This window comes from Orbicella faveolata, unplaced genomic scaffold, assembly GCF_042242905.1.
Source record: "Orbicella faveolata isolate gen_17 unplaced genomic scaffold, um_ofav_v1 contig_14, whole genome shotgun sequence".
Lineage (NCBI taxonomy): Eukaryota > Metazoa > Cnidaria > Anthozoa > Scleractinia > Merulinidae > Orbicella > Orbicella faveolata.
In genome coordinates, this window is record NW_028301541.1 from 22,873,724 (window position 1) to 22,887,745 (window position 14,022).

General features: G+C 40.0%; 1 protein-coding gene across 2 annotated transcripts; it reads right to left on the reverse strand.

Moving 5' to 3' along the window:
* Positions 1-3,251: 3,251 nt before the first annotated feature.
* On the reverse strand, positions 3,252-13,995 carry LOC110062206 (uncharacterized). Of its 2 annotated transcripts, XM_020769078.2 has the most exons (5): positions 13,794-13,993; positions 11,482-11,552; positions 10,424-10,522; positions 6,289-9,559; positions 3,252-4,793 (listed from the first exon to the last, which is right to left on the reverse strand). In XM_020769078.2, coding segments are annotated over exons 4-5 (3,213 nt in total). In that variant the 5' UTR covers positions 9,501-9,559; positions 10,424-10,522; positions 11,482-11,552; positions 13,794-13,993; the 3' UTR covers positions 3,252-4,792. The 2 variants fall into 2 exon arrangements, with proteins under 2 accessions (XP_020624737.2, XP_089143272.1); XM_089287146.1 differs by lacking the exon at positions 3,252-4,793 and having other exon boundaries at positions 6,285-9,559; positions 13,794-13,995.
* Positions 13,996-14,022: the final 27 nt, after the last annotated feature.

The following is a 14,022-nucleotide window of genomic DNA, read 5'->3' on the forward strand; positions in this document are numbered from 1 at the left end:
ACTTGCTCGTGCCTTCATATCTATCAAAGCTACCTTTGCAAGGGCATTCAAAAAAGGCCTGCACTAACTTGCAAAATATAGAAAATTCACGGTCCCAATTTTCTTCATGTAATATTGGTAAAAACAATCAAAGCAAACTAAAGACCTACAAAAGTGACGCGGCCGAAAGCTACTTTTGCAAAAGTGTTTACAAAAGGGCCTTAAATTGACACTGACTCATCAAAATTTCAAAATATCTCAGACCCAATTTTGATGTAACTAATTTCCAAATGCTACGAAAGACAAGTTGGTATAAAAGGACAAGAAGTTTGAGTGGAAATCGCACCATTAGGAGGAAGAAAGTGGATTACCTCTGTTTTCATCAATATCTATTCTTTAGAAATTGTTCAGTTTGTAGCGAATCTTGCCATGATTACAGCCCTAAAATTTTTGGGTCTTTTGCACGCCTTTCGTTGTGTTTTAGAAAAAAATAAAAATGTTATTCACCAGCCTAGGTCGGTCCGTATTGGGAAAAACTGTACCCTCTGTCTTGAGTACCGCCCGAGGCCTGTGGCCTCGGGCGGTATCCAAGACCTCGGGTACAGTTTTTCCTAACATGGACCTCCCGGCTGGTGAATAATATATATTTCAGGCTAACATTATGTTCAATTTATATGGGAGTTTGGAAGAGATGGCTTACAGAGTTGTGTGAATATTAATCAAGAAATAGAAAACATGCATCGTGTTTCTATCGAGTTGTAGAAACATGAGTGGAAGTTTGGGAGAACGAGAAATGCTGTAAGAACACAAGCCGCAGGCGAGTGTTTCAACAGCTTTCTCGAGTTCTCCATAACTTTCACGAGTGTTTCTCGATAGAAACTCCATAGAAACACGGAGAACATGTTTTCTATTTCTTTTAGAAAACACCGCGACGAAAAAAGGAAAACAGCTTGTTAACTTTGATTATCAAAGTGTAAATTCTCTTTGCTCGCACCATCATTACGTCAACAGCTCATGCTAGTTCTGTGTTTCCATCGAATTATAGAAACACGATTTTTAACCAATCAGCGCGCGTATTTTCTTAGGACTTTTCTAATGTGTTATGTCTCCCATTTACAGAAGTGAGAAAATCCCCCAACCGGCAAGACCTTGCCGATATAGACAACAAGATCAGCAAACTTGGATTTGTTAAGTAAAATAGACTGGAAACCCCAATACGCGTAGATGGTCCACAGGAACCCCTCACTTTGTAACATTTGTTTGAATACTGTACTGTAAATGCTGGAAAAAAGCCTGTAGGGCATTTGTTTTTGAAATAGGATAACTTAGACAGGGGATGCTTATTCCATGGGGAGCGACCGGTACTTTTTTATCTTTCCTTATCATGGCCAGATGGTAATTTAATGGCAAAGGGCACGATTGGTTTTGCCTCTCACCGGTTGAGAAAGTGGTGGTTCTAACTAATCAGAGAGCAAAGTCAGTAAAGGAAAACCATAGCAAATGAAAATTACTTTTGGCACTCAAATGAAAACCGCTATAAGTAAGTCGATTTTCTGGAAAATGGTTGCCATATATGATATTTTATATATTTATCTGGATTCTGTGAGAGGTTTGGAGCAATTTGAGGTATTAATGTTATAACGCCATCGGTTCGCTTTAAGAAAACGCTCTCTGAAGTTGGAAAGTGTTAACGCGGAGTTTGTCATGCCAGTATGGACGGGCAAAAAGAGAGGTTTACAACACCGTTAACGTTATAAAAACTTCATTTACGGTTTACTAGATCCTACAAATTTCGTTTAAATTCATCAAATGAATTCACGGAGTTAACAATTACTTCCTGGACAGTAACTGGCCCCCTAATGATTTCAGTGTAATGTATTTACCAAGGTTTTCAGATTCGATTCGCTCATGAACGAGAAAAGGTGCAAGAAATTCACAGGTCCTTTTCTCAAGAAGTCAACGTTGTGGGCTCATTTTGTTTCATTTTAAAATCTTTGCATCATTGCCTAACTGTGAGCTAATTGTAACCGTGGAATCATGTCTACACACAACCCTGAAATACGTTTAACACTTTCGAGGCCCCTTTCAACTGCATTCCCAAACCTCCTCGAACTATTCATTCATTTCATTTTGTATATAGTGTACGTTTAACTTGTATATACCTGATCAGTGAATAAAAAACTTTGTCGGGAGAAGTGGTACTTGGTACTTTGATTTATTTCATTTTAATTTGAATGTAACTTATTTAGTAGTACTGTTTACGTATTAGCACTGAAAAGGTCCCATGGGAAGTGCTAATAAAATTTGTATTGTATTGTATTGACTGTAAGAAGACGGTAAAGAGAGGTAAGAGCGATCCTCGCGGCTTCTCCACTCAAGTGTCCGCTGGAAGAGAACTTAAAAGAAGAATTTGGGAGAAGAAAAGAGACTGCTCGTAGTCCGAGGGAGATCCCCGCTGTGGGCTCAGTCATACCCCGATGACCAGCTCACAACATCTCTTCATGATAAACATGTAACTTGTGGGAGTAAAGAAATGGTCAGCGAAAATATAATTATCTCGTCTTGAAAGAAATTCCCCTAATTAATACCATACGTAGCACATGAAGAAAGGTAAGGAGGACACATCACGACTGTAAACAAGAAAGAGCTTCCTTATCGGCTCTTTGTGGTCCTCTCCCCATTTTCCCTCTCCTTCGAACTTAATCATCTTTGAAATAAATTTTCTCTGGCCACGATAATCGGAACGCTTCAGGAAGAGCAAAAACAATCAATTCCAAGAACGTTGCCAAGGACAACGTGGTTGCTCGCAGCCGTGTATTAATTAGTATAGAGAAAAGCACTGTTATTATATGAAAACGAAATAACAAAGGAGAAGAAAGGTCAGGGGTGACGGAAGAATTTGCCAAATACTCCCGAGGGCACCGGACCAAGTGGTACTTGCTTAATCCTACTCGCGGAACCTCAGAGTCAAAACAGTTTCTTGTTTCCTGCGCACCGACGTTTTTGAGCGACAGACGGCAACCGGAAGTGAGGTTTGTTCTCTTTTTGCTCCCCTTAGCGCTACCACATTTGTATCACTAAGTGTGTTTATTCTTATAAAGACGATTTACTGAAAATTTGTACACAACCACAGCCCATGAATACGAAACTTTCACTTCCGGTTGCAGTCCTTCGCCTGAAGTACCCCTTTGCTAAAAATATTGTCTCCGCGGCGCATGGAAGGTCTTCCTGTGGGAAAAACCACCTACTTTTATGAGGACAATATTGCGTCATAGAGATAACAAAAATTGTTTTATTTCAAATGTTTCTAAAATTGCCAAATTTTTGTAGCAGTAAGATTGAAATCAAACATTTAAAAAAGGCGACACACCTTTTAAGTATTATGTAACTTTTTTCACTGATTTGTATTACTATTCTACATTTTGTAATTTACACCTTACTTGTTGCAGTACTTTATATAAAGTTACTCACTTGTAAACATCCTTTAACTGAAGATGAATACTGAGTATCCGAAACATGTCTTACAAATTTAAACGCTGTGTCGTCTTTTTTAAATGTTTGGTTTCTAAAATTGAATAGCATAGACTTACTATACATGCAACACTGAGCTGTTTACTCCATACTAGTGCGCTACTGGTTCGTCCTCATTACAGACATAACAAACCCTTTCTCTTGATATGAGTGGGAGGAATGTAGACGAAATTTGGACTGGTGTCAATACAAAACGGTTACAGGGAACAAAAGATAACGGGAGGGCACTCCCACCAGTTTGCTAATTGTACACTAGGTGTCATGCATACACCACCGATCTTGCATCTTTTACAAATTAAAAGACCTGGGCCCAGTTTATTTTTTAAAGCACGATTAAGTGAGTCCGAAATTAGAGCCAATTTATGGCTGAAAACAGTGGCCATCGATTATGGCCCCGACAAAACAAAAAAACTTGGCTATAATGGCAAAATTAGTGGAGTAAAGTCAAGTAGAATTAATCCACTCTCGAGCTACTGGGCTGTGATCAGTATCCTCATAGCCTATTCAAAAACAAACATTATAGTACTTTAACAGATGGACCATTCTAATTTCGTGTTTATTATGAGGAGCGGGAAGGGAGGGAATGGGGAGGAGTGCAATATTTGACTACCAAAATTTGTAGTCGAAAACGATTCCTATCACCGACTAGTTTGCAAGATATTTCTTTTAAATCATCACCATGTATTCGATGTGGAAATGGTTTTGCAGGATTTGTCTGTTTTGCTTTGCTCCGCTTCGCTATAAAATAAAATGGTCCATGGATAAACTGCTGTTACTTTAGGGTGTTAGCTCGTCTCAAGCAGATCTAAGCCGCAGTTTTCTTTTCACCACATGGGACTTTTTTTACAACTTAATTAATCAATTATTTTTTTAAAACGTATCAAATTCTAAAGCGAGGGAGACTAGTGAAAAAACTGTCTTCATAACCTTGCTTAGAAACGTCTAGAAAAATATTTTATTACTTAACTAAAAACTCTCGCTAAAAATTAAATCAACTCTACTTGATTTTAAACTGATTTTTTTCAAATACAAGTACATGGAACATTCTATCTGATAACATGGCCATGACTTCTGATCATCGGCATTATCATCATAATTAAATTAACTTAATATAATTCTGGAAATCAAAGCAAACATGAAGCGTATGACTTTTACAATTTGTTGGATGTAACATCATTACACCCGACGCTATTAGCCGTAATAGTTAAACTAAAACAACTCGAAATTGTCGACATGTCAGCTCCCTGAACGAGTACTACTTTCTTGTCTCGGCGTCGCCATTTCTACCAAACAAATGCAAAAATAATCAGGGATATTATGACACCACCGTTCACTCTTATGGACTACATTAAAAACGCTTCTTAGGAGACTCTTTTTTTGAGTTACAGTTTAGCATTTCCTGGACATAGAATGATGTGGAGAGAAAAATGACAAGTGGAGAGAAGTTTTGTGAATTTTCAAAACAGGCCAGCAAACCAGGAAATTAGAGCCTGTTAAAATATTTGACTAACACTTGATGCTTGGAGATTTGAGTACAAACTACGAGATCAGGGACGAGTAGAACTTTCAAACTTCACAACAGTCATCTCCACAGAACCCTCGTTCTTCACTATTGCTTAATAACTGATAACGAGAGTTTAGAAACAGGATTGATGTATGAAATGATTATGCGAACAAGAACTAAAAAGTCGTGCTCGTCCTTAATCTCGTACTCCTAGTCAAATCTAAGGGTCCTTACTATATTGGTGATATCAAACAAATGCCCAATCGTCGGAAAGCAGTCCATGACAAGAAATTATCTGGACCCCTGATGATACTGTTACTACATCAACAGTTTAACCTGTTAGAAACACCCCTAATTTTAATAGGCCGGAGCTGAGCTTGGTAACTTCTATTTTTTATCGTTGAAGAAGGACTGTAGGGTATTGAGATCCAACATTTTGCGAACTGTAATTACATGAAAATACGTGGGAACAGATTCTGAACTGCCTCAGTTACATTTTGGAAAATTTAAAGTGGCTCGAAATTTCCTATAACAACTTTTTAACCGTTACAAAAAAATCTGTATCTTAACTGGCATGCTGATGGTTGTCCGATTTTATAAAATGAGGGTCGCCGGGCTTATTTGTGAGTTATGATCACTTAGAACCAAAATAAGGGGTGTTTCTGACAGGTCTGATATCGTCCCTATGATAACCAATTTTGCAACAAAATACATCATAACTTAACTTGTTCACCAATAATTGAGAATTTGTTTGTTACCATTCCCATAGTATCAGCTTTTCAAGTGTGCTAGTACTGATCCATCAAGGTACAAGCGTCGGGACGCGGGGAAACTGGTTTGAGCCTTGTGCGAACATTTGTGGCTATGCAAAAGGAAACCACAATCTTGCCCTTGAACTCCAGACCAGGGGTTGTCCATGTAAAGCAATATGATACCTTTTGACTTCCGTGTATATGTTGTGTTTCAATTTTATCCTTGGTTTAAATATTTTTTCTCCCTTTGTTTTAAACTAATTATCATGCATTATCATACATTACCGTACCCCAAAACAAAGGGAGAAAAAAATTCAAACCAAGTATAAAATTGAACCACGATACATATATCGGTAACGCCTTCCAAACCTTCCTTGAAATTGACAACATTCTTGTTTTCTTGAACAATAGAAGGGTTACTGATAGATTAACCTTTCAACAGATCATAGACCTTTCTTACAGTCAGGTAGTGAGTAAAAGAAAATGTCCTTCTGTTCAAAGATCAAAGAAATCTTCACTTACCATTTTTTTTCTCCACATTCAAGCGTGACGTCATCACCAATCAGCACAAACGGAGCCCAGTACTTAACGGCGCTGAACTGCTGCGTCTCGCGAAGAGATTTCATGGCCTGGTAAAGAGCCAAACTGGCTCTTTTTCCATATGCTAGTTGTCTGTAGAAACTTTCCATGAACAGCAACGTTGCTTTGTCATCAATCGCCCAGAGTGACACTAGAACAGACCGGGCACCAGCAGATAGGAAAGCACGAGCGATGCCGACTACACCCTCAGACTTCACCTCTCCACGACCACTGTGACAGCAGCTAAGCACAACGAGTCTTGCTTTAAGACGTACGGCCTGCACATCCGCCATTGTTAAAATGAAATCTTCTTTTTTAGGGATTTGTGATGCCCGTTCGACGTTGGGAGCTAAGGCTATTTCTCCAGTTTTCGGACATCCGTGTGCTGCAATGTGCACCAAAGCGACTGAGGTAATTCTTTTCAGTACTTCACTTTTTGTTGCATCTCTTCCAGTAAGAGGTGTGGTGTTTAGAAGTTTCGCGATCATCTCGACCTCCCTTCTGGCGTAAGGCAACTTCGTGGGAATCTGATCCACAGAAGGATCTCCTACGAGCAATGCCCCAGTATTACTGTGGAAGTCCTTAGGTGACTCTCTGATTAGCTTTAACGCTGTTAGTGAGGGAACAGTTGTGATCCTGACCGACTCAGTCAATGCAGAATAAGGAGCAAGGCAAAATGCACCATCCGGGACAACGATTAACTGATCATCTCGGAGCATGTCTGCAACTGGGCCAATAATTACATGAAACAAGGAGCGCAAAGAATTTACTGAGGTGGTAGCGGACTGTGTTTGATCGGCAACGACGGCCGCTCTCTTGGTTTTTGGCTCATCACGCAGCACATCCAACGAACGATTCTCGCATCTTACATCAACACCTGCGCCAATCTCCTTCAAAAACGTTTCCATTAACTGGGATGCACTTCCATCTTCGATTACCGTTTGCTTAAATCGGAGCTCGGTGCCTTTTCTCGTAAACCAATAATTGATCGTGTTCTGATCCAGTGCTATGAAAACTGTTTGTGTTGACGACTCATGCAATACAGATGAGATCGTTTCTTTGGGACTGAAAGATATGGGTGCGTCAATGCCATATTGTTCCTTCAATGCATCCGTCAGCGCCTGGGCTCGTCCTTGTTCAGCAGCACACAAAGCCTTGTCAGTCTCTCCATTCTTGAGAAGAGTTCTCCACAGAGCAGTGTACGCATCTCGATAGCGATGACGAAAATGGATCTTCCAGTCATCTTCTGACTCCAAAAGAGCTCTTCTGTCGTTAAAGAGCCTTATGCTCGATTGATAATATGCCTTAGCCTCACTAAAAGAACCCTTCTTATCGAAATCAAGGCCTAGTGAATAGCATGCAATTCCCTCTCCAGCTTTGTCGCCAAGTTCTTTGGCAATAGCCAGGTCTAGACTGTGGTACTCTATGGCTTTTTCAAGATTACCTAGATTATGGTAAGCGTTGCCTAGGTTACCGTAGGTACGTCCCTCCCCAGCCCTGTCTCCTAACTCTTTGGCAATACTAACATGTTTCATGAGATACTCTATAGCTTGTTTGAAATTACGTAGGCCTTCATAAGCATTTCCTATGCTTCCATACGCCGTTCCCTCCCCAGCCTTGTCACTCAGTTCTTTTGCGAGACTGAGGGTTTGTTTGTAATGCTTTATAGCTTGTTTAAAATCGCCTAGTTGGTAATAAGCATTTCCGAGATTTGCTTCAGCATTTTTTTTCCCATTGTTGTCTCCCATTACTTCTGCAATACGAAGATGTTTTTCGGCATACTCCATGGCTTGTTTAGAATCACCTAGACTATGATAACAAATGCTAAGATTACCATAGGCACCTCCCTCCCGAGCTCTATCCCCCAATTCTTTCGCGATATTAAGACACTGATTATGGCACTCTATGGCTTGCTTGTAAAACCCCAGCCTTTCATAAGCATTGCCCAGATTTCCAAAAGCGAATCCTTCCCTAGCCCTATCTCCTACTTCTTTGGCAATACTTAATTGTTGTTTGTGATATTCTGCTGCTTGTTTAAAATCACCCAGACAGTAATAAGCAATGCCCAAATTCCCATAGGCAGTTCCCTCCCCTCCTCTGTCCCCCACGTCTTTGGAAATTCTAAGATCTTTTGAATGGTACTCTATTGCTTGTTGAAAACTACCCAGACTATGATAAGCATTGCCGAGACCACTATAGGCCGTACTTTCTTTGGTCTTATCACCCATTGCTTTGGCAATACTAAGAGCTTGATCTTGGTACGCGATGGCCTGCTTAAAATTACCCAGCTTGTGGTAAACATTACCCAGAATTCCACAGGTGTCTCCCTCTCGAGGCCTGTCCCCCAGTTGCTTGACAACACATAGATGTTTTGTGAGGTGCTCTATAGCTTGTTTGAAATCACCTTCTTTGTAAAAAGCAACACCTAAAACTAGATCTTCGTTGCTATTTCCTCCCCAAGCCCCATCTCCCACCCGTGAATCGTCCCCCATCTCTTTGGAAATTTTGATTCTTTTGATGTAATACTCTGAGGCTTTTTCAAAATTACCCAGACCTCTATAACCATTTTCCAGGTTCCCATAAGCTCTTCTCTCTCCAACCCTGTCCTCCAGTTCTTTAGCAAAACTAAGGTGTTTCATATGGTACTCTATGGCTTGTTTAAGATTACCCAGACGATTATACACAACGCCCAGATTTCCGTAGGCATTTCCCTCTTCAGATTTGTCCCCCACTTCCTGGGCAATACTAAGAGCTAGTTTGTGAGATTCTATGGCTTGATCAAAATTGTTTAGTTTGTCATGTGCATTTCCCAGATTGCCATAAGCTCTTCCCTCTGCAGCCCTGTCCTTCATTTCTTTGGCTATACAAAGATCTTTGGTGTGGTTATTTACGGCTTGTTTAAAATTACCCATTCGGTATAAGGCGTGCCCCAGACCTCCATAAATTCTGCCTTCCCAAGACCTGTCTCCAATCTCTTTGACAACGCTTAAACCCTTGAGGAAGTACTCAAGAGACTTTTTGAAATCTTTAATCCTGTAAAATGCTTCACCCAGATGGCAATAGACCTGTCCCTCACCAACCTTATCACCCAATTCCTTGGCAATGCTAAGGTTTCTTAAATGGTTCGCTATCTCGTCTGGGGTTTTATCCACCATCTCCGCGGAACTTTAAAATGATGTCAAATGTACCTCGTTACTCCAAGCTAAGTACTTGCCTAAAGGAAAAGAAAGTTTGAGAATCTCAGTCATCTAATCACATTTAGGTTTATTCGCATTCTCTATAAGGCCGGTTCGTTTTCTCGAACTATAAAATAGTTTTATCACTAATTACTGTTTTCAGTCAAGATCAATGTGTTACTTACCCTTCGCTGAATGATGACATTAATTCTTTCTCTATTGAAAAGACCGTCAAGACAATGACGGAGGTAAAAGACCATGTGTAATTAAGATCGCCAGCTCTTAAACCAGCGTGGGAAGGGTTGGACAGCCCGTTGATTTGTGTGATTGTTTTCAACGAAAATTCGTCGTAGCTCTCATTATACACTGACTACCGGGCTTGTTACACGATTAGTTATGGATAGATTGAAAGCTCAGACCAGTGCGTCTGAGTGAATTGGTGTCTCCAGACGCGGCAAAAACCAAATCCAGTAGAGGAGGGGTGGGGAGGGGGATAGGGTTATCCTTTTGAAAAAGTCATTATGGTACTCATCTGAGACTTTCTAAGGGGTCCATTCAATGAATTGATGTCAGTAAGAGTTTATTAAAAGAGACTTTGTCCCACATTAACAAGTGGGTGAAAAAGCGCGCCAAGGCTTTTAATTCCACTTTTTTGGAATAAACGCGTTGGTAATGGTAATGGTAATTTATTTATATACCGCACATATCACATAGTTCCAGCGAACTGTGGTTTATTATCAATGTGTTGAATATAAAGGCAATTATCCCACTTTATTTTGAGGAATGTCGCGTGCATGATTTTCGCCACCTCGGCGACTAAGAATCAGGCGATATTGAGCGCGATTTTACGGATAACTGTTACCAACATAACGGTCGGAGTACTGGCACTGAAAATTACTTACTTTCGCTGACCACGTCCCAAACTTGTATTTGACTTTTTAGGTAAACGCTGTAGAGATGATGAAGCCCCGCATGAAAATAAATGGTGGGTGAGTGACTTGCTGAGGAAACCAACAAAGAAGAAGAATGTCATGCTATCTATTGGTATTAATGCAGGGTAACGGTTCTGGCTAAATGTTAGAGCCTTTAACAAAGGGAGTTACAGAAACGGGAGAGTTGTATCAGAAATGTGCCCTACACGTCCTCATATATACGCCAGAAAATTATCCTTCACACATTTAATAAGAGACAGATCATAAGACGCTTTGCAAGTTATACAGCGCTGCAATTCGATATTTCAAAGGTTTTGTTTTGATGGATAAGATGTTTTGCTCTCCTAAGTTTAAATTCTTTTACCCTGCTAGCAAAGGTTTCTCTCTGGCAAGGCTTTTAGCACGTACGAAGTCGTTCGCGTCTCTTCTATTTCGCGTAGTCGGCTTGTTTACTTCTCTGAGAGAAACCTCTGCCACGAGCCGCTTACATTTCTCGTTGAGCATGCGCTGGATCGTAACCAAGTTACTGTAGAGATTATGACGTAAATCTCTCCTGACACGATGCCGCAACCGTTTTTTCGTGTACAAAGTACACCATTCAAAACAGAATATAACGTTTTCGAATGATAAGGAGTTAGAGACAATCGTACAATTCTCAAAAGCTCTTAAAGCCTTCTGGACTGCTTCGTTGAGACATAAACGAGAAAGACCTTTGGCAGCCACCTTTCGACTTCACGCAGGCTCATTTTTGCACAGCAAATCAGTAAAAATAGATGCGCATGAGTTGACAAACTCGTTTGAACCGTTTTTAACCTGTTTATCACGTGATCTACGACTACGCGAAATGCAAGGGACGCGAACGACTTTGTACATGCTAAACGACTTGCCAGAAAGAAACCTTTGCTAGCAGGGTAAAATTCTCTCGGAAACCAGTCAAGGACATCAATTGCTCGGTCAAACAAAATTTAGAGAGGTTGGATACGTTTGACCAACGAAATAGATGTAGATTTTGAGTTCATAGTACTTACATCTTGACAACCATCAAACGCAGGTCTGTCCACTTGGTTCAGACATTGTCTCGAGGGAGTACTGAAAATACCTAGAACGTATATAAAATGAAATTAGGTTTTTCTTCATTTTATGCACCTTTGGCGGAGATCACGAGGAAACTATTTTTTCTGTTAATGACAAAATATAAGTAACATGGAAATTAACAATCGTTTTTGTTATCCTAGACAATAACCCAGAAAAATACTTGTTATACAATGGTTGGCGTAAATCTCGCGTTTTGATTGGTTTAGAGGAGTTTGCGATTAAAGTACAGACACACGGATGATGTTATAAGCCGAAAAATTTTTTTAAAAAAGCAATGTATAAGAGAAAGATATTCCATTTGGCCGTGCATGTGTAATCTGATAACACACGGATGACGTCAAAACGTGGTAAGAACAAAGACGTAAGCTACGTGCTACGGGCGAGTAGTGTGACTGCTTATTTGTGAAATTACGTTATTACTCTCTTGGAAATATCCTATTTACCGCTAGACAACTACCGCTAGACAAGGGGAACGAAGACTCTGGGTACAAGATTAAAAGTCAACTCTACATCTGTGATGAAAAGGCAAAACATTTTTCAGACCCTTAGCATTTGAAGGGCTTTCCATGTTGAAAAGAACCTAAATAGCATTTACAGCATAAGGTATGAGCATAAATAGTCTTATTACCATTTTACCACTCATCAAAGCTCTGAAGAAATCAAATGATTCTTAGGCCCAGTTCAGACGTCGTACTTCTGCCGTGCCGAACTAAATTCAGGAAATTAAGTTCGACAAACGCACGGTAGAAGCACGGCGTCTGAATCAAACTTTTGAATTCGGCAAGCAATTAAGTTCGACAAGCTCTGCCGTGCTACACGACTCTGGCACGACAGTGATTCAAACGTCGTGCTTCTGTCGCGCCAAACTAAATTCATAAATTATGTTAATGTGTTTTGGCGAGATTGCGTGTTTCCTCGGGGAGTTAGGAGAAGAATTGTTACGAGGCTTCAGTAAATGCTGAATTTGATGCGACTCTGTCACGACGTCTAAATCAGAGTTGGTTTCCCGCCGTGCTACAGTCGAACCAAATTGCAATTTAGTTCGGCACGGCAGAAGCACGACGTCTGAACTGGGCCTTAGAGAATTGTCGGTTGCACTGTCTGATACTCATAAGAGCGTATCAACTGGTGGAATGTGAGCGGTCTTCCCAGAAACTAATGCATTTTATGAGCTACTTTCGCAATCGGCATTTAGCTATCAAATTAACCCCTTATTTCAAATACATCATCAGGCGGGTTTTTTGTCAAGCTGATAGAAGGGTTTGGAAAACTCTAACCTTGGCTGGGTTGGCACTAAGACTATTGAAAATGGAGCACTTAGTATTAAAACAACAGAGCGTTACAAAGATGGGAAATAGTAAGTAAAAAATCTATTTTCTGAGACATAACACAACAACATGGCAAAACCGATGATTCTGGAAATGCCTCTGATGATAGATTCTAAGAAAACAAAAGGTTGTTATGAAAACGTCTGATTCAATATCTATATGTAATTTGCTGCCCTTTTGAATTTTAATTTAAACTTGTCTCACGCTCTATTGTCTGAATTTTATCGTCGAACGTCGCTGCTTTAGAAATTGTTCGATTCCCATTCTAGCTAGCAATGACTAAAACAAATAGACTTAGGTTTTCCACCAGTTCTTTAACATCAATCGCAAAATAATCCTTGTCTTAACATTCGATCAAGCATATGCTGATTTTAATCAAGACCGTTCCAGTGTGCGCACTTCGGTGCTTTTGCTTGCTTTCGTTTCCACTTCCAAAGAAATGACTGGTTAGAGCTTATGATCGTGTCACTAGGACAGCAAGGCTTTTATTTAACATGAAATGCAGAGTTAATGTATTAAAATTGGCCGAAACGTTCTTATTAATGCTTCTTGGAGTCAGATCAGGCAAGCTCGCAGAAACACCCTCCAGATAAGATCTAGAAATTTCGCGACAAACAGTTTTGCATGCAGTGGAAACTCGATTAAAAAATCCCAAACGTGTTTTCCAAAGCCTTACTTTTACAGCCGATGATTATAATGTAATATTATAAAGTACAAGGAGGAAAGATGGATTAATTAAGTGATGTTGGTGGACTTAAATGACAGATTCAGAGATGTCTGCATAAAGTTAGAAACAGCAGACAGTTGTTATCATGCATGATCATGGTTCGAAATGATCGAATTTGCATCTAACTACTATACTATCAGGGAACGACAGTGCGTTAACCGCACTTTAATGCCTTCAGTGCATCACTTACCCCTTACTCCTTCTCCTTGAGGCAAAACAGTGGTCTGTAGAAGTAAGAACTCGAACCTAAGACAAACAGGGAAATTGTTTCTTAGAGAAGCGTAATTCAGTACGCCACAATAACGTGGCAGTAGTCATGCATCGTGCATGGATGATTGTAGCGGAAGTTATTAACATAGGATTTAATATTTATATGAACAACGTCATAAAAGAAACTGCCAGAGGTTAACCCTACGTAG

What these genes read in the sequence shown, in the direction of transcription:
- LOC110062206 (XM_089287146.1), bottom strand. Translation starts at nt 9,500, where the DNA reads ATGGTGGATAAAACCCCAGACGAGATAGCGAACCATTTAAGAAACCTT.